The 24,970-nt window shown below is 39.4% G+C and overlaps 1 protein-coding gene across 2 annotated transcripts in view; it reads right to left on the minus strand.

Annotated features, from left to right (window-relative positions):
- ush1c (Usher syndrome 1C) overlaps nucleotides 1–24,970 on the minus strand; it is a 212,481-nt gene that overhangs the window by 95,934 nt on the left and 91,577 nt on the right. For both annotated transcript variants that reach the window (XM_043705961.2, XM_087996593.1), the window contains exons 13-15: nucleotides 23,764–23,829; nucleotides 14,655–14,779; nucleotides 2,565–2,614 (exon numbers count right to left, since the gene is read on the minus strand). In XM_043705961.2, the coding sequence (XP_043561896.2) occupies nucleotides 2,565–2,614; nucleotides 14,655–14,779; nucleotides 23,764–23,829 (241 nt within the window). The remainder of the gene's footprint in view (nucleotides 1–2,564; nucleotides 2,615–14,654; nucleotides 14,780–23,763; nucleotides 23,830–24,970) is intronic.

The raw sequence follows: 24,970 nt of genomic DNA on the forward strand, positions 1-24,970 counted from the left end.
ATTAAATTTCCCTGCCATCCTTTTGTGATTCCTTCCTTCCGTGTCAATTGAGAGAAAATTAAGGCTATAAGAAATGAAGAACAGTCATGGTCCTCAATGTCAGTGTTCAGCTTGTAGTTACCTTATTCGTTACATTGTGTTTCACTGGGGGCACAACATGGGTGAGGTCAATCACACTAGTTAGTATTTTAACTCTCCTCAGCTTGATGGGTGACTGGTGGTTTATGTAAGAAGTGGAACAAGGGACAATTAAAAGAGGAAAAAGCAATTGAAAACGGCACAGGCTCAAAATTATTCCAGTGTCACTGACCATTTATATTTTTTATTTGTTCTATTGGAGAGTTTATTTAAAATAATGTCTTTCAGTGCCATTTCACCATGCATCCATCTGCCAATGATTTGCTTCATTTAATTTTTTTTCTCAATATATAAAATGCATTAAATATTCCAATAATATCATGCTGAACCAATACTGAAATGGTACAACATTTTCCTACCTCAATGCCATATGTGTAGAACAAATGGTGGTGTAGTGGTTATGTCATAGGCCCTATAATCTAGACTCATAATAATGCTCTGAGTACACAGTTTGATATCCTACCATGGCAGCTGGTGAAATTTAAATTCAATTCATAAATCTGGAATACAAAACTAGTCTTACTAATGGAGACAATGACCATTGATTGTTGTTAAAAATCCATCTGGTTCACTATGTTCCTTAGGAAAAGAAGTCGGTTGGCCTATAATATGGACTTATGAAAAATGGTGTTCACTCTTAACTGCCCTCTGAATTGAGCTGGCAAACCACTCAGTTCAAGGGCAATTAGGGATGGACAACAAACATTGCAAATGGCTAGTGACACCCATTAAAGAATAAATAAATCAAAGTTTGTTCAATACCTGTTTAGCACTTGTGGCTTATTATACACATGACTGCTGACTGTTTAATTTTGTAACATTTCTTACAATCACTCGAAGCATAAACAAATATCAGGAATTTGGTATACATCAATGATTAATCTGTTATTTAGTTACATACTTTAGCTAAGGTTTTCAATTTATGTATTTTTTAAAACTGACAGCAGAGGTCACCAACAACACAATTTTTAAAATTTATTATGCATAGTAGGTAATTGGGCATTATTGTACACTGGTATTAAAATGGATACTTCAAACATGAATTGCAAGTCTGAGAGTGCCTGAAAATCACCAGGCAAATTCAAATCCCAGCAAAATTTTAATGTTAGTGGAAAGTATACAATGAAAAGCATAATGTGGTCAGCAATAAACAGAAAAAGCTATATTAATGGAAAGGATTATCTAAGTTGTTTCTTATTAATTCTGTCTCTTTCAACAGTCTTAGAAATTCCCATCATTTCAATGCTTCTTAATTTAGAAAACAGATAACTCTGTCATGTCTTCCAGAGGACTCTCTTAATAAATGCAATGTAGGGATGGATTACATATACAGGAGCCAGGTAAAATTTTATATGTCTTTCGAGCACAGCATCATCCATACTGTCCCAACAGCTTTAGCTGTAAAAAAGCCAAACATTCGGGTCCCACACTAAAAAAGATTGTGCTGCTCATGCCATCACTACACAACAGCCTTATAACAACCTCTGCTCTCACATCTAGCTGCCTGTTTGCTACCTCCAAGTCTCCCCAATCCACCAGCTGCTGCTTTCCACACAGGATAGGGAAGCAACTGCCTGCTGACATTCAAGCACAGTTCGGTGCTTAAAATTGCCAAGATTTTCAATGACAACTTCACAAAGGATTCTCTGAACCATTTCTGTCTTTCTGATAGGAATTTCAAATGACTCTTTGTTTTTTTCTTCCACTAGGATGTAGAATTTACTAAAATTAAGACAGTGATATAAAAGTTTGTATGCAGATGCAGAGCAGGAAAGTATTAATTTAATTCTCCTTTATGTGCTGAATTAGCTGACATTGATTGAGGAGAATATTGAGACGCTAAAGTGTGTTACTTCTGCAATGAATTCACTTCTGATCACTATCTTTTACTAACTATATAAAATATGCTTATGTGTACCTTGTTGGGCAGGACATTGCAAATTGTGATGCCTGTTACAGTTGAATAACATGTTTACGTTCACATTCTAAGCTCACTCATGAAGAATAGGTGTGCGCCTATGGAGCTGTTAACACCCAATGTCAGCTTTCAGATTCTGAATCAGTGCCTTTTTAATGGTGGCAGGCTGTGTTTTATGTATCACTTGAAGTACTGAGTCCTCAAGTTTGCGATATATTCAGCTTATCAGGATTGTGGACAGGTTATTGTTCATAGTTTTATTTAGTTGTAAGTGAGATACATCATTCAAATATTTTGATTACCATGTACCATTAATTCACAAGCTAACTTCTCTGGACAGTCATTATGACACAACAAAGTGATGACATGTACTTTCATGAAGTACTTGAAATTGAAACAGCACTGTCAGAAAAAGAAATCAGAATTCAGATAAAATTAAAGTGAATCCACACAGAAACAAACAAACAAGCAAACAAAAGCAGCTTGGCACACTATTAAGACTCTCTACCTTTCGGGTAGTGGGATATTTGCCATCATACCGATAAAACCAACCAATTGCTAAAAGTAAAAGAGAAAAGTAATGATGTTAATGTAACGTAGCATGAATTATTCAACATAGAATGCAGTCTGTGCTGTGTCGGCACACATGCACAGTCCTGTGATTGCCATAACTCCTTAACTGGAAAAAAAATTTATGTTGTGTGGAATGCTGAATAATCTTTACCAAACTGTACTATACCTTGCAAGCTGTTGTCCTCTCATTCTGATCATTTCTGAAGTTCAGAAAGTCAAGCCTTTGAGATGAGTGCTCTAGTCCTGAGTACGCCAGACCTCACATCACATTTCAATATCACTTGTTTCTGCTGACATCTACAAGATAGTCACCAATGAAGCATGGAAAATAACACCATGCTTGAGAAGCTCAATTAAAACATCTCTGATTTTGTCCTAAGTAAGTGACAGCTACATTATATGAAAATCTGACTGTATTTGAAAGCATAGAATTCAGATGTAAAGTTTTGATAACTAGAAGATACAGACATTTTATGCTTTTAGACTTCTGCATGAAAATATTCCCTTGCTTTCAAACAAAATTAGTTGTTGCACTTTTCATATGTGAGTTTTAAATCATCTTGGAGGCAGGAGAAAGAGGTTCTAAACTTTTGCAGATCTTGTGGCACACCACATCCCAGTTTTAGGAAGCATTTTTTTGATTGGCAGGTGAAATTTAAATACAGCACATATGCTCAGCCCCAAAGCTATAATACTGGCTACCCAAACCTGCTCCTTTTTCAGCTCCATTCTTGGTTCAGCCACTTGATCCATTGCTAGCTGAAGATCATCAGTCTTATGGTCTTCTGGGAAAGAAGAATAATGGAAGGAGAGAACAAGATTTGTTTACAAAACTTATGATGCTGGAACAATGAATGTTATGCTGCATTTTCTGAATGAAAATAACTTAGGAATTGATTCGGTGTCAGGCAGTATCAATGCACATTCAGATGTTGCCTCACTTCTAAGAGAGCATTTTTTTTTTAATGAGTAGAAAGAGAAAAAAAGTAACACTTCTACATTTAAAATATTGACATTTCTAAATGGGTTTCTTGTAAATGCAATCTATTTTAGAGAATATCACAGAATTACCTTTGATGAAAGCCAGTGGCTTTACCCAAACAATCTTCCTCCACAAATTGACCTTGGAAAAGTTTTGCCCAGTAGTTCCATATACAGTTATAGAAAACAAACTGAGCAGGGATTTTGCACTGATCCCTGTTAATGTGTTAGTGTCAAAAAAGCATGGAAGAAATGATTGATTTTCAGTAAAAAGATTATCCCACCTTCTATATTGCAAGTGACATGATTTTATTACAATAGAGCTGTTGGCATATATTTTTCCTTTCCTACTGGAAGTTGTGTTCTACAATTGGTGACTGTACACAGCTCCATAATTGAAATCAGGGCATTGCACTGTAGGGAATCACAGTTGCAGATTTCTGAAGATGTCACAGTATTCTAGAGTACAGACATCAAATGTTTTCTGGGATTTTGCGTTGCACCAAAGAAAATCTGAACAATACATGACTATATGATGTTGGCAAAGAAATATTTATAAGTGAGGCAGATCAATTATTGTAACTGAGTCATAATACTCCTCTATGCATTGGTTTTAACAAAATCAAAAAATGTTTCAAGATGCTTGACATGGAGACACAAGTACCTGGTCAAATTAGTTAGTACCTTCAGGTTAAATAGCCATGGCGTAAATAACTGGATTATAAGGAAATCAAAGTTGTGTTTCTCAAGCAACACTTATTTATTTTTGTCACTCTGACAGAAAATACTCAATGTTTCTGCCATTTAAGGATTATTTTTAACGTTACCCAAAGCGAGTGCTCCTCCTTTTTGCTAAGGATTCCAAAAAAAGTCTTTTCAACTTTACCTCGCCCAGCAGCAGCGCCTGAAGTGACTCAGGTTCAGTATTTGGCAAAGTGACTGTCACCATCGCCCTCAATTTTACACTACTGGGTTCTTCAAAGTTCCAGATGGGAGTAGGGGACATTGGCAATATTTAACAGGGTGTCATCATCGCATCAGTCAAGAAGTCATGTTTATCTACTCAAGGCACAAGTAGTTCATTGTCCTTTGCTAAGGAGAACAAGTAGGATGAGAGAATACAAGGTTTTCTCTTTGATAGCAAAGTTCCTCCTGCTTTACAGCATCACTGATTGCACATGATTTATGGGAATCTCATGTCAATATACTAGTAGAATCACAACGGCTCCTATTTCAAAAAATATTCCGTTTGCATGAGACCCTGCCAAGATTATGCTTTTGATGAATGTCCATCATCATGCCAGCAGCCACAATGTATTCATCCTGTGCTAGTTGGCTCTACCTACATATTTGAAGATAGAGACTCCCCCATGATCAGTCCACCACGTCAGCGAAGTGAACCCACAGTGAGAGCCGTGGAGCCCCTTGAAACATTGTTAGTATGCAATCAGCCTTCACGCACAGTGCTTCTGGTGCCCTTATTGCTTCTCAATGTTTTTAATCCATTGCTTCCATTGATGTGAATGCCAATTCAGGAGTAAGAGGATAAAGAGGAACAGGAGGAGGAACTAAAGGAAGCAGGAAGGAGTCGGGTGGACACATAGTGATGAAATGAACCGAGAGAGAGTGTTTTATCAAACTGGAGTCAGACAGCAAGTATCAATATTTAACGGAGGAAAACCAGAGAAAAATTGAACGGGAAAAATATTTTAATAAAAATCACCAGAATGGACTCTTAACTTTTCACGGGTCTATCCAAACCTTCTCAATGAAGTAAGCAAGATAAAGCATTTTAGGTAGTACAGTTTTATGAAGAGAAATGATACTGCATTGTGACAAAAGAACAAGGCTTTGGAGTGTCTCCTAGCAGAAGTTAATGACAGGTTTATTGCATTTCAGTGGCGTCCAGTCAAACACAGACAAACGATTGGACAAAGTTTGGTTTGTATTAGGAATGTAGACGGGATTCCAATGAATTTTAATACGCCAGCCAGTCAAACAGTCCGTGAAAATGATGGTGGTGAAGCCAACTAGCCATGAAAATTTTGATATGGAGGAACCACAATCATCCGAATATTGGATTATCTGGCAAGATCGCAAGGTCCTGATGCTTGGCTAAACTATGTTATTTGACATTTGACTATCTGGAATTCGATTAACTGAACGAAATACTCCATGCCAGTATCCTTCGGATAATCGACATTCCTCTGTACACAGTAGTGCTATTGTGTTTGTCCAACTGGAAAAAAAACTTAGGCTAATGTTGATAATAAAGAGAAAAATCCTCCAAAAAGCAGCAATGTCTGAGAAGCATTGTCCATTCTCACAGTAATATATGGTGAATGTCGCTTGAAAGTATTTTTGTGCAATGTTTGGAGTTTCCAAACAGGAGGATTTCATTAAAGAAAATGTCTTCTCAGCTGGGACTTATTCAGATCACACTTTGTCAATTTCATTACTGATGTCAAGCTGTAAAACACCAGAATTGTAATGAAGCCTGGCGGTCTAACCAGTCTTATTCGACAATTGATATTTCGCAAAACAAGATCTTCCAGGATAACATGACAAAGAAAAAGTAGAATGTCTGGTTGACTGAAGAAGAGAAAACATTCACCAACAGAGGCAGCCTGATGTTCGTAATCCTGTGTGAATGGGTTGTAATCAGTAGTGATTGTCCTCAGATCATTCAAGAAATGTGGAATATTCAATACATTTGGTGGCAAGAGAATAATTATTTGTGGAAGGATATGGCTGATGATGACGTGATTGTTGGTGATACTGATAATGCCATCCAAGAAGCAGATTAGGACATGAAATTTAGTTTTGATGACAAGGAGCTTTATGGTGTCATGGATGTTCATAGTCATTTAATATATGCTCTGCTGCTAATTAGTTTTCTTTTCTGTACTGCAAGAAAACAACAGAAATTACTTATTTGTAAATAAAAAAATCAATAATAAATTTATTTTTGGCTTCTTTGGCACTACTTTTTGGGGTGGAATAGGCGGATTTCAACTTCTTCAAAACACTACTTGTTTTAAAGTTAACACCCTACGTTTTCACCAGCAAGCTGGTCTTAGGAACACAATTATTACTTGCGTATATATAGAACAGAGAACACAGAACAAGTCAGTGCAGAACAGGCCCTTTGGCCCTTGATGTTGCACCGACCTGTGAACTAATCTAAACCCATCCCCCTACACTATCCCATCATCATCCATGTGCTTATCCAAGGATTGTTTAAATGCCCCCAATGTGGCTGAGTTAACTATGTTGGCAGGCAGGGCATTCCACACCCTTGCCACTCTGAGTAAAGAGCATTTGTCTGACATCTGTCTTAAGTCTATCACCCCTTAATTTGTAGTTATGCCCCCTCGTACACACATCATCCTAGGAAAAAGACTTTCACTGTCTACCCTATCTAATTTTCTGATCATCTTGTATGTCTCTATCAAATCCACTCTTAGCCTTTTTCTTTCCAATGAGAAGACTCAAATCTCTCAGCCTTTCCTCATAAGACCTTCCCTCCAGACCAGGCAACATCCTGGTAAATCTCCTCTGCACCTTTTCCAATGCTTCCACATTCTGTAATGACGTGACCAGAACCGTGTACAATATTCCTAATCAACCGCACTAGCGTTTTGTAAAGTTGCAGCATGACATTACAGCTCTGGAACTCAATCCCTCTACCAATAAAACCTAACACACCGTATGCCTTCTTAACAGCATTATCAACCGAGGTGGCAACTTTCAGGGATCTATGTATATGGACTCCAAGATCCCTCTACACATCCACGCTACCAAAAATCTTTTCATTGACCCAGTATTCTGCCTACATGTTATCCTTCCCAAAGTGAATCACCTCATATTTATCTGCATTGAACTCCATTTGCCACCTCTCAGCCCAATTCTGCAGTTTATCCAAGGCCCCCCGAAACCTGCAACATTCTTCCATACTGTCCACTACTCTACCGACTTTACTGTCATAAGTACTAATGTGTCATTAATACTTCCTAGAATTCCTAGCCTTCAAGAATTTTCTTATACTGGACATCATTCTTAAAATTATTTATACTCTGCAGTCCCCTCCCCAGTTTAGACTATAGATTATATGTCATTGACCCCTTAGAGGTAAAACTTACTTTTATTCTCTCTGGATTATGGCAGTCTCAGTCCCTTGTTCCAATTACTTATCTAATAATTTCACATTAATCTGCTGGTTACTTTCTTTTGCAATATGGGACTGACGACCCTGTAGATTCTCTCACTAGGTTCAAACTATCCAAACTTCCTGCTTGTGATCCTCTCAAGATTCAGAATTAGATGAAACCTCATTCATCTTTCACGCAGTCAATTTTAGTGTTTTATTTGCTTATAGTGCAGGTCTGCCTAAGGACTATTTATTTTGGATAACTTCAGTTAGTGGGCTTCATTTCAAACTAATCAAGGTCTATGCTGCATCTAAAAACCTACCCTATTACCCAGATAAATCAAAATCAAAGATCCTTTCTAAGCTCCACTCATCTCCAAGATGATGTTGCCTCAAATGGACCTTTAATTTAATTGTCCCTCATTTACAATTCTTTTTTGTTTGACAAAGTAAATAAGTTTTATAGCTTTGAAGAGTTTACTGCATACTTTTGAATTAATTTTGTTCCAAGTCCCAAAACTGGACTATACTATTGCTTCCAATAGGAATGGCATGATTAAGTCACTAATGGTGTTCCCCGCAATCTGAATAATCTCACTTTGTAACTTCTTATTACCTGTTCAAAGGTGGCTATGACTATCCAGTGGTAATGCTGATTTTCAATCTTTACTCTGTCACTATTAGGTCTATGTTGAGTAGAGGACCAATAGCCAACCTGATTAAGATCACCATACCATGAGGCATACACCTCTCAGCACTTTACAGGAGCACTAGGTAATCACTGGACAACATATTCCAGGCAGGAGCAAAAGCTGAATAGTTTCCAGCTTTGCTGATTCAGTCTTACCCTGAGCATCTCATGGCAGGACAAATTCATCACAGAGTATTGGAATAGGCTAATTCCATCAGCGTACACTCACTGCTAAGCCAATGATATCTGGACTCATTTAACCATCTCTATCAGATGAAATGATGCTGTATGTTCAAAGATGGTTTGTACCAAGAACTATCACTGGGTAACAGCCTGCTGGGCACCCATGTTTCTGCTAAAAGGAAACATGCAAGCTAGCTATCAAATTGGTGGTGAATATTGACATGGACAACTGGGAGATAGTCATCAAGCTACAGTTGTGACCTCTGTTGGATAACAGTTTGAAGACACATTGGAAGAGATGAGCAGAAACAAAACGTTTGGGTGACCATGAAGAAAGCTCAGAGAAGCATAGGACCATGAATCTCCCATGTCCTCAATCCACAAACTTCCTCGACAGAAACAAATACCAGAGTCTTCAATGCCAGAGTGGCACTCCTGAGCCCCAACAGGCCATGTTTAACACACCAACACTGCATAACCACCATCTCAGGAGATGAAAGAATGATGATAATGTTGTGCCACTTACACACTCAGAATAGGAACAGTATTGTACTGCCATTCCATGACCATGAAGAACTGGATTGAAATTGTGCCAATATATTTTCAATAGCAGCATCCCTATCAGCAGAAGGTTTACAATATAAACATAGGAAGTTATAATGGCAAAGCTTGATACTAAGGTGTAATATAAATGTACAAAAACTAAAGTGTTGTTTGGCAACTGCATGGGGAGAATTTTAAATGCATATATATTATGAGGATTAATATTTCAATATGCATGGTAGCAAACTGGGACAAATAATTATTAAATAATCCCAGAAGAAATTATTTAAAAGTAAAAATATTGCATATATTCTGTTTTAAGATTCACAATATTTGTTAAACAGTATTTAACTGTATGTACCCATATAGTTCACAAACTTTGCAAACCTTACAACTCTTAATGTTGAACTGTGGCAATTAAACCTTTTCCTAATTAAGTCTCAACTAATCACAATTGTGGCATGACAAGTCAGTTTTTGTCACAAACTACAATTTCCCAAAAGTTTTATACATTTTTTTTTTCTTTCGCTGGACCAGTTAAGAGTCAACTATGTTTATGTGAAATTAGAGTTTAATAAGCCAGATCAGTAGGGACTAAAGTTTTCCTTTCCTTTAGGACATTAGTGACCCATAACGTTTTTATCACAATCCATCCTTGATTTTACTCTTTACAGCTTTTTTTTGTTTGATTGAGTTTAAACCACAGTTTTTAAAAACAATCTTTAGACCAAGTCAGCCGGATTGCTAGTCCAGTACTCCAATGATAACCTGTCCCTATCGCAGAGAATTTTGTCATTCTTTTCTTTGGAGTCACACAACTTTTCTTTGGAGGTATACTGCCATCTGTTGTTTCACCCAATTTTCCTCCTCTGTAGGCCAGTGCTAAGGTAATGTGTTTGTATACAAATAACACTTTAAATCTTGGCAATTAAAGATTCAACATTAATTATACATTTGAACCTTATTGTATCATTCAGTGGAATCATGAGTTTGGCTTCCACATCTGCCAAGCACACAATTTGCATCTTCAACTTTGCCTAATGGCACCACCGAGAGCACAGGCCAAAAACCAAAAGCACAAGATTGTTCACAGTTTGATATTAATCTGGCATCCATACAGATATGAGGATGGCTGGTATGGCAGATAAGAATTTCACACTATTGACAGGACAGCACATTTTCCTACTGAAAGGATTCCATGCTGCATTTGATTTATGTCTTTTCCAGACCTGAGGAAGCTTGACATTGTCACTAGAGGCAAAAAGCAGAAAACCTTTCATTCTTTACCACATCAATCATCACTGTAAGCATGAAGGAAATGTTTAAATAAAATATAAACCAGTGTTGCAGTTAATTGAGGTTAAATTTATAGCCTTTTTCATCCACTATAGCCCATAGCCCTCACTTGAATAATATGATGAAATATTGATGAGCATTGCATTTCAGTTCTAATCTGGAATGCAATTTGTAACATCCTTAGCACCTTCAACATTGTGACATTTTCTCACAAAGGAAAAATTTCAATACAATCGAAATGGCAGTATGTATTACCCTTCACTGCTCATATTGCCAAAGAATAGAAAGCATTACATATGAATACCAAAACTAATGACTAGTTTTACTGCTTTTAACTACAATACAAATCAAATGCTTTGTTTCATTATACTGTTGTAATAGAAGGCAGGTGTTGGTTGGTGGCAATATCCAACCTCTTTTACTGGTTGGATATTGCCTGTCCCTAGTAGCCCTTGTGTTGGTGGTGGTGAACTGCCTTCATGATTAGATTAGATTAGATTAGATTAGATTAGATTACTTACAGTGTGGAAACAGGCCCTTCGGCCCAACAAGTCCACTCCGACCCGCCGAAGCGTAACCCACCCAAACCCATTCTCCTACATTTACCCCTTCACCTAACACTACGGGCAATTTAGCATGGCCAATTCACCTAACCCCTGCACATTTTTGGATTGTGGGAGGAAACCGGAGCACCCGGAGGAAACCCACGCAGACACGGGGAGAATGTGCAAACTCCACACAGAGAGTCGCCTGAGGCGGGAATTGAACCCGGGTCTCTGGTGCGGTGAAGCAGCAGTGCTAACCACTGTGCTACCGTGCCGCCCATGAACCACTGCAATCCATATACTGGAGGCTGACCCACAATGCCCTTAGGAAGGGAATTCCAGGATTTTGACCCAGTGACAGTGAAGGAATGGTGATATATTTCCAAGTCAGAATGGTGAGTGGCTTGCAGGGGAACTTGAAAGTGATGATATTCCCATGAATATGCTGCCCTTGTAATTCTAAATGGAAGTGGTTCTGTGGTTGTAAGGTGCTGTCTAAGATTCTTTGGTGAATTCCTGCACAGCATTTTCTAGATAGTACATACTGTTGCTACTGAGTGTCACTGGTGGAGCGAATGGATGCTTGTGGGTGTAGTCCCAATAGAGCGGGCTACTTTTTCCTCTATAGTGTCAAACTTCTGGAGTGTTGTTGGAGCTACACCCATCCGAGCAAGTGGGGAGTATTCCATGTAGGTGGTGGTCAGCCTCTGGGAAGTCAGGAGTGAGTTACTTGCCACAGTATTTCTAGCCTCTGACCTGCTCTTATAGGCACTATGTTTAGTCCAGTTGAGTTTCCAGATAAGCTCCAGGATGTCGATAGTGGGGGATTCAGTGATGGTAACACCAGTGAATGTCAAGGGTGGTGTTTTGATTATCTCTTATTGAAGATGGTCATGGCCTAGCATTTGTGCAGTGCAAATGTTACTTTTCAGCCCATACTTGGATTTTGACCAGATCTTGGTGCTTTTGAAAACAGATTACTTCAGTATCTGAGGAGTCACAAATGGTGCTGAACATTGTGCATTCATTGGCAAACCTCCCCACTTCTGACCTTATGATGGAGCGAAGGTCATTAAAGCATCATTGAAGCAGCTGAAGGTGGTTGGTCCTTGGATGCTATCCTGAGGAGCTCCTGCAGAGATGTCCTGAAGCTGAAATGACTGACAACCACAGCCATCTTCCTTCGTGCGAGGTACAACGTCAACCAGCGGAGAATTTGCTCTCCATTCTAGGTTGGCTAGGGCTCCATGATGTCACACTCAGTTGAAGTGTGAAATTAAATGCTATCAAGGGCTGTCACTCTGGAATTCAGCTTTTTTGTCCATATTTGAACCAAAGCTGTAACAAGGTCAGGAGCTGAATGGCCCTGGTGGAACCTAAACTGGGTGTCATTGAACAGGTTATTGCTGACCAGGTGCTGCTTGATAGTACTGTTGATGACACCTTCCATTACTTTGCTGTTGATCGAGAGTTTACTGATGGGGCAGTAATTGGCTGGGTTGGATTTGTTCTGCTTTTTCTGCATGGGACATACCTGGGCAATTTTCCACATAGTCATGTAAATGCCAGTGTTGCAACTGTACTGGAAGAAGGGCTGTCCTGAAGAAGGGGTTATGCCCGAAACGTTGATTCTCCTGCTCCTCAGATGCTGCCTGGCCTGCTGTGTTTTTCCAGCACCACATTTTTCAACACTGTACTGGAACAGCTTGGTCAAGGGAACGCCAAGTTCTGGAACACAAGTCTTCAGTACTATTACCCGAATATTTTCAGGGCCCATAGCCTTTGTGGTATCTAATGCCTCCTGTTTCTTGAGATATGTGAAATGAAGTGAGTTGGCTGAAGGACAGGTATTTGTGATGCGGGGGACACGTGATGGACTATCCACTTGGCACGTCTGGCTGAATATTGCTGTGAATGCTTCATTAAAATTTTAGCAGTAGCAAAGTTTAACAGGGTTACCACTGGTTGTGATGGATAGAGGACAGATGTTAGGAGAAAGTGAGGTCTGCAGATGCTGAAGATCAGAGTCGAGAGTGTGTTTTTGGAAAAGCACAGCAGGTCAGGCAGCTTCCGAGGAGCAGGAAAATCAACGTTTCAGGCTGGAGCCCTTCATCAGGAATGTTTCCAGATTCCTGATGAAGGCCCAGGCCTGAAATGTCTATTCTCCTGCTCCTTGGATGCTGCCTGACCTGCTGTGTTTTTCCAGCAACACACTCTCCATAGTGGACAGATGTTGTCTATTATTCTGTTATATCTGTAATAAAACTAAACCTTCAACCTATCACTAATGTACTTCAATCTAAGAAACAAATCTCAACTGTTCTATGGTATAACTGTCCCCATCAATCAGGAGAATGCTTCAGATTGGCATTACAGATCTACTGTAATTAATTCACTATCATAATTAAGACCTTCGAATATGCTACTTTTGAGCCTTTGTCTGACAAACTAGTGATCACATTTTCAGTAGATACTAAGGATCCTTCATATTGTTAAAAAAAATCTAACTTTTAATATTGTGCTTAGAATACAGGATGATCAGAGCGATAGGCAGGAACTGAAGCTGATTTGCAATATGTACATTAACTGGATGGAAAATAGATGCAAGGGAGACTAAATTAGCAATAAGAACCCAGGAAGTCTTGCGACTCAGTGGGCACTGCTCCTGTCTCTGAGCTAGAAGTTCTATGCTCAAGTCCCACTCCAGGACTGTCCATGACAGAAAGTTGGTGATGTGGTTCAAATAGTTTGACAATCACCTCTCTAATGTTTCCATTTCTTTCCCCATGATTCCCCAACAATTGTAAGATTGTTTGCAAAGATACAAAAGATATGAGAATCTCATCGATGCTTTTTGGACTCATTTGACAAGATAAAGACACAGGCTAAAGCCAGTGGGGTCCTTTGTCGCACATGGATTACATTATCAAGACCCAACAACAATATTAGGTCATCTTATGGGTAAATCCAATATTTCCTGCTTTGCCACTGCAGGAGGAAAAAAAAGAGGAACAGTTGAAGAAAGTATCATAAGAAGGTAATTTTCTTTTTAGGGTCAAAAACATTTTTGGTTCCCACAGGGAAAATGTAAGCCACCATTGGACCTTTCCTGTTTTTTGGATATGGTCTCAGTCTAAAACCCAGGGTTTGACTATTTACAAAAAACCTGACTGCAAAGGATGAATAAGATTGTGGGACCGAAATAATATTTGGTTAGTTGCCCTGGAATTCAGCAAGCCATTCAGTAAGACATAATGGATGGTTGGTTGACTTCACAGCAGTCTATTGATGGGTCTTTTATCAAATTTAAAAGGTGGAATTTAAATTCTTTCCTCCTCAGCAAAAGCTAGGCAGCATGGGAATTAAAAGCTGTATTCAAGCAATTAATTTTTGTGGTCCTGTCATCTTCCTAGGATTGGCTAACTAGACAGGTGAAGCACTTATGTGAGCTTCATGAACTGACTTTTTTTTATCCTATTATACAGATTCTACTGATCCATTTCTCACAAGAATAACTTGCTGTCATCTGGATTCCTTGCTGTGACTTTTACAACTTGAAATATACTCTCGGTAGCTGACAAAACATGAATAGCAGCTTGAAGTTTGGAGTGAAAGTATTGCTGTTCGGTATCTTACTTTTAGTTTTCGGTGGTGGGTGAGGGGAAACATCGGTGCTAACTGATTTCAGACTTTTGGGTTGTTCTCGTTGTCCCCAGTCTTCATTCCATTCCTTTTTAAATTTCTGTTCCTCTGCTTCTATCCTGTAAGATACAATAGTTACTCAAATCTTTGCTTCCAATTAGACAAGAAGTCTGCATTTATTCTGAAAATGAAGAGTGTCAACAAATTGAAGCAGTTTCAGAGTTATGCAGGTGAGTTGCATTGAGCTTAATCCATAAGATCATAGAACAGTGTGATTAAAAAAAAGGTTTAAAAAATCTTTTTTCCAATTACTGAGCACATCACCTTGTATGATTTTAAATATGAGTTCTATTTCGTCAGCAAGGCATTTTAACCTAGAGATTTTCAAGAGAGAAAGCCATTGTGCAATTCATTAAGAAATTAATGGATTTACATAATTGCAATTTGTCTAACTAGTCTTTACTTTTTACTATTAGTCACTATTCATTCAGAAAGGAATGATATCAAATATGAACATTGCCATCTATTGAGAATGCCAGTTGATTGTACCCAGCACTTTTCTTTCGGCTTGTTTTTCCCAGTATATATGCAATCATGTAAATAACACAATTTTAAAAATATTCATTCATGGCATGTGGGTGTCACTGGTTGGACCAGTATTTATTGCCTATCCCTAGTTGCCCTTCAGAAAATAGTGGTAAGCTGTCTTCTTGAATGGTTGCAGTCCATTTGGTGTTAGTATTCTCATAATGTGGTTAGGGAGAGAGTTCCAGGATTTTGATTCAGTAACAAATATATATTTCCACGTCATGACAGTGAATGGCTTGAGGGAAACTTGTAAGCCACTCAATCAAAGTAATGCATTAACTGGCAAGCCAGTCTCCAAGTGTCAAACATACATATTAAAATTGAAATCCAGGTATTTATTTTTCAGAAAAAAAACAAAAGAAAACTGTGGATGCTGGAAATCAGAAACAAAATCAGAAGTTGCTGGAAAAATGCAGCAGGTCTAGCAGCATGTGTGCAGAGGAACCAGAGCTCCATCTTCAGAGCTGATTTTATTTATTTTTCATTATTTCTTTCTCTGAAATTTTCTTCATATGTCACCTGAAGGCAGATAACTCATGCTAAGACCATTTCACAGCTTTTGGTGGATTTTGAACACTTGGCTCATAGGACTATTGTTATTGTATTAGTCCAATCAGGGAAAGTATTTTGTCATTTAGTAGGCATCCTGTATATCACATGCAATTGATACAAGGGCTCAATAAGATTGCATTATGAGCAGGGAATTTGATAAATTCTCAACCAAATGCGATATCCACAGAACCTGCCTGAGCAAAGAGCACCAACTAAAAAGTGAACCTGTCCTCTTCCGCATCAATAGGAATTTAAAACTTGGCAGACCGGCCAATAATCATGCAAGTCAGATGGAACTCCACCAAAGAAAATTAAAAATATGAAACATGTGATTCAAACTATGCATATGCACAGAGTTGAAATTGGGATTTCTACTTCCAATGTATTGGTTAACAATTCACTCATTTATTTGGCCAACAAGGATGAATGTTACTTTTAATGATCATTTTAAAGTAGTTTAATGGTGCTGAGATAGAAAAAAATCATTTACTTCTCAATGTCACCAACATGAAGCAAATAGCTTTGTTTTTGTATGGCAGAAAAGGTAGAAGCTCTCCATTGATTGGAGCCATACTTATTCTACAAAGTGTTCTTTACTGGCACACTTGATGAAATTCTGCCCTGGTCTCAAGGTAAACCACTCTCACCCTCAAGATTCAACTCTTCAGTGCAATGCATAGGCCAAGGCTGTAATAAGATCTGGAGTGGACACCTGGCAGAACCCAAACTAAACATCACAAAGGAGGTTCTTGCTGAGTATTTGTCACTTGATAGCATTGTTAATGACATCTTCTATCACTTTGTTGATATTAAGAGTAGATTGATGGGACAGCAATTGTTTGGATTTGATTTATTTGCTGTTTATAAACAGGGTATATCTCTGGTAAATTTTACAAACATACAAAATTGGAGCAGATGTAGGCCATTTGGTTTCTCATGCTTAGTCTACTACTCATAAATCATAATGCTTGTATCTCAAATTCCACATTCCTATCAATCTCCAATAACCGGGCGGCATGGTGGCTTAGTGGTTAGCACTGATGCCTCACAGCACCAGGGTCCCTGGTTCGATTCCAGCCTCGGGTGACTGTCTGTGTGGAGTTTGCACATTCTCCCCATGTCTGCGTGGGTTTCCTTCCACAGTCCAAAGATGTGCAGGTCAGGTGAATTGGCCATGCTAAATTGCCCATAGTATTAGGTGCATTAGTCAGAGGGGGATGGGTTACTCTTCGGAAGGTCGGTGTGGACTGGTTGGGCCAAAGGGCCTGTTTCCACACTGTAGGGAATCTAATCTAACCTTTGTTTCTTCTAAGTATCTATTTACCTCCACCTTAAAAATATTCAATGACCACATCTCAAACAACTTCTGGAGACAGAATGTTCCAAAGTTATATGATTGCTTATACGTACAGTCCCTTTCACAAAGCCATACTGCCTCTTTGAGTTTACTTTCTACTTTTCTGATTTTTCTAAACACCAGCTAGAATCTCCTTAATGATCAATTCTAACACCTTTCACATGACAGATATTAAGCTAACTGCTCGACAGTTTCCTGTTTCCTATCTGCCTTCCTTCTAGCATAGTTATATTTGCTATCTTACAGGCCGAAATAACCTTTCAACAATCTAGCAAATTCTAGAAAATTGACATCAATGCATCAACTACCTCATCTCCACCTCTTTTAAGATCATAGGATGAAATCCACCTGGAAACGGTACAGCAGCTTGGTGGCTCAGTGGTTAGTATTGCTGTCTCACAGCAACAGGGACCCCGATTTGGTTCCAGCCTTGGATAACTTTATGAAGTTTGCACATTCTCCTTGTGTCTGCATAGGTTTCCTCCTATAGCCCAAAGATATACAGGTTGTTGGGACTGGCCATGCCAAATTACCCTGTAGTGTATAGGCTATGTGGATTAGCTATGGTAAACACAGGATTAGAGATGGGGGAGTGGGATGCTCTCAGATGATCGGTGCAGTCTATCTGCACTGTCGGGGACATTTCTATCCATTCACTCAGTACTGCTTCCCTAGTGCTGGCAGTTCTTTTCTCCTTTCCACCTCCTGGTTTGCTTCAAAATATTTGTACCTTCTGTTGGTGAAGGGAGAAGTAAGATATTTATGCTTCATGTGCCATTTCCTTACTGCCTATGACAAAGTTCATGTGGTGGTTCTATTTGAGCATAAATCTTCAGTACTAGACAGAATGTTGCCAAGATCCATAGCTTTGCTGTGTTCAGTTTATCCAGCTGGTTCATACGGTGTGGAATAACTGTCTCAAAAACAGCATCTGTGATGATGGGCATCTCAGGAAGAAGCCTAGATGGGTCATAGCTTGGCAATTCTGGGGCAAAGAGGCTGTAAACATATCAGCTTAATCTTCTGAACAGATGTGCAGCATTCTTCCAGCATCGCGATTAGGGATGTTTCAGGAACTGTTTCTTAGATTTATTTACTTCATTTCAACACTGTTTCATCTGGGTCCGTAAAAGATGTGTGTAAAACCAGAACATTAAATTAGCTGTATCAATAACACTTTTGACATGCATGCTTCGCCCTGATGTTTCAGGTCAATGGTCTAACCAATACTCAATGAATCTTTACAATAGTACAAACCCATCTTGCTCTTCAGCTGAATGTCTTCTATCGATCTAGTGTATATGAATCAGCTGATTTTACATCATCACTGTCGAAGTTAACATTCACTTTTATGCTCTATTTTTTGGGTTAAAAACTGAATTTCACACTATCATTTTGTACCCATCATTTCAAATCCTTTTCTTATTGTGGTTACTTTATACTAAACAATGAAAGGAAATGCATAAATAAATACGCTCCAGTCAAATACATCATCTGTGCCAGACTGAGAGCAGGGGAATAATTTGTGAAAAAATCTGCAGCCAAACCACAGCTCTCTGCTTCTGTAGCTTGTAAATTGTAATCAAATGCAGTAAGGTGTGACCTGAAATTACATTGCAGTGTTTTTATATCATGGCTGGCTTCTTGATATGCTGTTTCATTTTTCCTCAAACTCAATATGTCAATATAAATTCATAGATTATTTTCCTGAGCTTCTTAAACATGCATGATTTTTCTTAAATTAATGTGACCTTCAAAAGTACCAGAATATTCACTCCGGAATATTAGTGTTATATTGCAATCTATATTATGCAAATCTAGCTTGTTCACAACATCTTCATGAATAACAATCTAGCAGCCTTAGTTTCCCACAGTGTTTGTACAATAAGTATTTATAATTCTCCCAACAAACTTCAATTATCACTTTTTCACGCAATAAAATTCTGGAAGCAATAAGTCTACAGAATATTAATTGGTATTAAAGGAAGCTTTTTCCCCATGGAATGATACATCCTCTATCTGCCACTGTGAAAGAGGAACTGGACAATGCAGCACAGTTCGGTTTTCGCACAACCTGTGCTTGCATATGAATGAAATTAGTACACCAAAATAATAGAAGAACATAAATTTCTGTACACCCCAAAAACTAAATAAAAATAGAAGTTGAAATGAAAACAACTTGCATTGTAGAAACTTTAATGCCATACACAAAAAATAGAAAAATTATTTCCTCAACCCGTATACTGTCGTCATGGTTACGTAGGAGGAAGTGAGGACCGCAGATGCTGGAGATCAGAACTGAGAGTGCGGTGCTGGAAAAGTACAGCAGGTCAGACAGTATCCAAAGAACAGGAGAATCAACATGTGCTTTTCCAGCACCACACTCTTGACAGCATCCAAGGAACAGGAGAGTTGATGTTTTGGGCATAAACCCATCAGAAATGTGAGGCTGGGGGTGGGGTCGGGGGTGGGGGTGAGAGGGGGGTGTGGGGGGGTGGTTGGAAGGGGGTTGAGAGATAAATGGGAGGGGGAGCTGGGGGCAGGTAGCTTAGAAGGTGATAGGTAGATGTAGGTAGGGGTGATGGTGATAGGTCAGAGCATAGGATGGAGGGGATAGCTGGGAAGATGGACAGGTTGGACAATTCCAGAGGGCGGTGCTGAGTTGGAGGGTTGGATCTGGGATGAGGTGGTGGGAAGGGAAATTAGGAAACTGGTGAAATCTATGTTGACGCCGTGTGGTTGGAGGGTCGCAAGGCGGAAGAAGATGCATTCTTTCTCCAGGCATCGGGTGGCTAGGATTTGGCAGTGGAGGAGGCCCAGGACTTGTATGTCCTTGGTGGAGTGGGAGGAGGAGTTGAAGTAGTCAGCTACAGGGCAGTGGGGTTGTTTGGTGTGTGTGTGTCCCAGATATTCTCTGAAATGTTCTGCAAGTTGGCGTCCTGTTCCCCAATCTAGAGGAGACCACATCGAGAGCAATGGACACAGTTAGCTGAGGTGTCTAGATGTGCTGGAAAATCTCTGCTGGATGTGGAATGATCCTTTGGGGTGGCACGGTGGCTCAGTAATTAGCACTGCTGCCTCACAGCACTGGAAATCCAGTTTTGATTCTAGCCTTGGGCGACTGTGTGGAGTTTGCACATTCTCCCTGTATCTGCGTGGGTTTCCTCCGGGTGCTGCAGTTTCCTCCCACAGTCCAAAGATGTGCAGGTTAGGTGAATTGGCCAAGCTAAATTGCCCATAGTGTTAAGTGCATTAGTCAGAGGGAAATGGGTCTGGGTGAGTTACTCTTCAGAGGGTCGGTGTGGACTTGTTGGGCCAAATGGCCTGTTTCCACACTGTAGGGAACCTAATCTAATCTAAAAGAATCTCGGCACCGCCCTTTTGCACTGTCCCATTATCCATCTTCCTTCCCACTATGTCCTATACACAAAAAGCTGGTAAATCTAATGCAGCCAATTACCGGCCCATCATTCTATTCTCGATCATCAGTAAGGTGGTGTAAGTGCTCATCAACAGTGCTGTCAACTAGCACTTGCATAGTAATTATGTCATGTTGTTCACTAACAAACAGTTTGTCTTCTGCCAGGGGCACTCAGCCTGGACAATAATCATGTTTGGACTAATAAGTTGCAAGAAACATTTTCCCTCCCTGCCCATCTCCAGCAGGAGATAATATAACCATCACCCCTTGGCATTCAATGACATTCCTATCACTGAATCCTCCACTATCAATATTTTGGAGAATACCATTGACCTGAAACTGAACTAGACTAGCCATAAGAGTACTGTGGCTTCAACAGCAGGCTGAAGGGTAGGAATTCTGCAGTGGATAACTCACCTCCTGACACCCCAAAGACAATGAACCACTTACAATTCAAAACTCTTGTGATGGAAAGACTGTCTACTTGCATGGATGAGTGTAGGATGCAATCCAGGACAAAGCAGTCCATTTGACTGGCTATAAATGTTCACTCCCACCACCGCTCTGGAGCAGCAGTGTGTACCATCTACAACATGCACTGCAAAAATTCACCAAAGCTCCTTGAACATCACCTTCCAATATCATGACCATTACCATGTAGAAGGACAAAGGCAGTAGGTACATGGGAATCCCACCATCTTCAATTGCCTGAAAGTCATTTACCATCTTGACTTGGAAATGTATTGCATTTCCTTCAGTGTCACTCGGTCAAAATCCTGGACTACTTCTTTAACAGAATCATAGGTATTGTTAAAGCAGATGGACTGCTGCAGTACAAAGGGGCAGCTCACGACTATCTCCTCAAAGGCAACTAAGAATGGGCAATAAATGTTGGTTCAGCTAGTGCCGCCCACAGCCAATGAATGTACTTGTTAAAAAATATGGCTCCTAGTCTAGGGGTGCCTTTATTTTAAAATTCTCATTCTTGATTTCAAGTCTCTCCGTGGCTTTATACTTCCTTGTTAATACAGAATGACTGAACAATGTGCTCTCAACACAAAACCAATTGGTTGACTGCTAATTGCAGAAACAGTTGATGTTTGCACCAATTTACTTTTCAATTTGTCAGATTTCAGTTATTAAAATACAGATTCAGTGCTTTAATGACCTCCCATTACATAATCCAACCCGAGCACTCAGGTACATCGCACTTCAGAATTCAACACCAGACAAAATAAAATTGGTCGTTCAAAACTCTTATAACAATGCTATTTTTGATTTCTATATTCCCTGCATACTCCCACTAAATAATAATGCATCAGAAGTCAGAAAAGCATCAAATTAAAAGTATAGAAGCAGCAAAATGTTCTTATAATCTTTCTGTAACCATGGATATATGGTTCAGTTAAGTTTTTCAAATCACTATCACTATAAACACAGTGACCAGACCAATCTTTCCTCCCAAGATATGGAAGGTTGACTTTCATTCCTTCAGTTTCTCATCTTTGGCAAAGAGCTGTTGCACAATGCATCTCTATTCAGCAGAAACCTATTTTAATTCATCATGTATTGATCCACAAACAGTCCAGCACCAGTCTTTTCACGAGGGTGGGAAAGTTCAAAACTCAGGAACATACTTTTAAGGTGCGAGAAGGAAGGTTTAAAAGGGATCTCAGAGGCAACTTTTTCCACACAGAGAGGATTCGTATGTGGAATGAACTGCTGGAAGAAGTGATAGAGACAGGGACAGTTACAATGTTTAAAAGACACTTGGATAGGTGCATACATAAGACAGATTTAGAGGAATTTGGGCTAATTGCAGCCAAGTGGGATTAGTTTTGCTTAGGAAATTTGGACAGCATGGACAATTTGGGAAGAAAAGTCTGTTTTCGTGCTGTATGACTCTATAATGAGTTAGATGAGTATTGCTAACTCATCTTTCTACAGCTTGTAGTCAGAGAAGGAATCCAGCAGTGAAGACTAGAGCAGGTGGGACTTGAACCTGGGTCTCCTGATTCAGAGATAGGAACACTACCACTGAACCATAAGATCCTCAAGAACCCCACGATTTAGTATAAAATCTAACTAGCATCATCAGTTTTCAATCCACTATTCAGCTGTTTGGTTTTGCCCTAAAATTTTACTCTAATTTCTAAAACTGACATTGCTTCATACAGTGTGCAAATCATAATGCTTGAGTTTAAAACAAATGACAGACAAATTATTAGTCCAAGATTTCTAAATATCTCAAACAGTTAAGGGCGTGAGTAACTGAGTCATACAGCTCAAGATGGACTCAATCTCAATCTGCCATCTATGTTGATTGCAGTTTGATTGGTGGGTTGAGATGTTATACTTAGTCACAGAACACAGTGGGCGGCACGGTGGCACAGTGGTTAGCACTGCTGCCTCACAGCGCCAGAGACCCGGGTTCAATTCCCGCCTCAGGCGACTGACTGTGTGGAGTTTGCACGTTCTCCCAGTGTCTGCGTGGGTTTCCTCCGGGTGCTCCGGTTTCCTCCCACAGTCCAAAGATGTGCAGGGTCAGGTGAATTGGCCATACTAAATTGCCCGTAGTGTTAGATAAGGGGTAAATGTAGGGGTATGGGTGGGTTTCGCTTCGGCGGGTCGGTGTGGACTTGTTGGGTCGAAGGGCCTGTTTCCACACTGTAATCTAATCTAATCTAAAAAACCTAGATTAATAAGGGAAAATCAGTCATGATACCATTTTTGGTCCAGTAGCCACAGAATCTCACTGAAAATACACATAGTTGGATGAGGGTACTCAATTCAGTTACAGTATTCTCTGCGGATTAATCGCCTGCCAACATTCACCACCTAGATACCAAAATGAAGAATGGATTCTTGAGGAAGGCACTGACAAGCATTCTGATTCTGTGGAACTGTACTTCAATAAGAACTCAACGTGTTCAGGAAACAAGAGGAAAATATTTACAGAAAACAGGTAAAGAAGACAAACAAGTTTTGCTAAAGACTAAACATGACAAGTATTAAGCCTCAATACAAAACCAGGCTACAAAGTCTTGGCATTAGTTTGATCTTCCAAATTAGTCAAGTTTAATCAATCTTGGAAATTCCTTATGATGGTTTTTATCTATGTAAAAACAACTTGACTGCAAATTATTATAAGGCAAAAGGGACCAGTACTTAAACACAACACTTACTGTTCAATTTCCTTGTGATATCTCTCTTGCTCTTCAGCAGTTTTCTGGGAAATCTCTAATTTCCTTCTAAAAACATGAAACATTGTTTTAAAAAGACAACACTATTTTCATTGAATCATATAATCGCTACATTACAGACAGAAGCCATTCGCCTGGTAAGTCTGCACCAACCTTCTGAAGACCATCCCACCCAGACCCACCTCATTCCCATAACCCCGTATGGAGATTTTAAGATGGTTAACCCACATAGCCTGCACATCCCTGGACACTATGCGGAAGTTTAGCATGACCAATCCATCTAATCGTTGGACTATAGGAGAAAACTGGGGCACCTGGAGGAAACCCTCACAAACATGGGGTAGAATATTCCCACTCCACGCAAACAGAGGCTGGAATCAAAGGCAGGACCCTGGTGCTGAGAGGCAGCAGTGGTAACCACTGAGCCGTCGAGCTGCCCAAACCCCTAGGTTGGTAACATAAAATCAGTCATGATATCATTGGCCAAGGAATTTCCCAAATTTTCTTTTACATTTAAATGCAAGATTAAAGAAATCTTCATTCAATCCCTGTCTCGGCTTCCCAGTTAATTTACAAATTCTCAATGTATTTCTTTTGAGGATACATATTCTAAGTGTTTCCTCCTTTTCCCCATTTCCTCCTTCTCAGGTACATGTCATTTGCAAAGTAGTGTGATACGGCTGCCAAAGATCTAATAGTCCATTTGATGTTCCCTTCAACGTAACGGAGATGTACGATATCTATTTTGATCTCTTTGCGAACCTGCAATTGAGATCAAGCATCCAGCATCATTTGGAAAATTAATCCTGATTTCTTGGACACAGTGGCATGGAAGTCCTGTATATTCAGCAAGGTAAAGGTTACAACATGCTACCGATCCAATGATTCAACTTAACAGGCACTTTATTTTGTTAATAGAAAGAAGTTTGTTTGTTGACCAAGATAAAGATTGAAGCTGGATAGGATAGAGCACAATCTAATTAGCACAGCAATTTACTAAATTAAGTAATGTTTAATCTAACAATAAAATATGGCTCTGACATTGGCTAACTCCTCATTGCTGTGTACTATGTATTGCAAATAAGATTTCAGCTCAGCTAGGGAACAATGCAGCAGCCTTCAGAGAGAATATTATAATTTAAATGGAACAAAGGACAGACATGACAGTTTCATCCTTAATAACTAGTTT

This window comes from Chiloscyllium plagiosum, unplaced genomic scaffold, assembly GCF_037043375.1.
Source record: "Chiloscyllium plagiosum isolate Xiang-an unplaced genomic scaffold, Cpla_swu_hap1 HiC_scaffold_18, whole genome shotgun sequence".
In the NCBI taxonomy this organism is placed as follows: Eukaryota; Metazoa; Chordata; class Chondrichthyes; order Orectolobiformes; family Hemiscylliidae; genus Chiloscyllium; species Chiloscyllium plagiosum.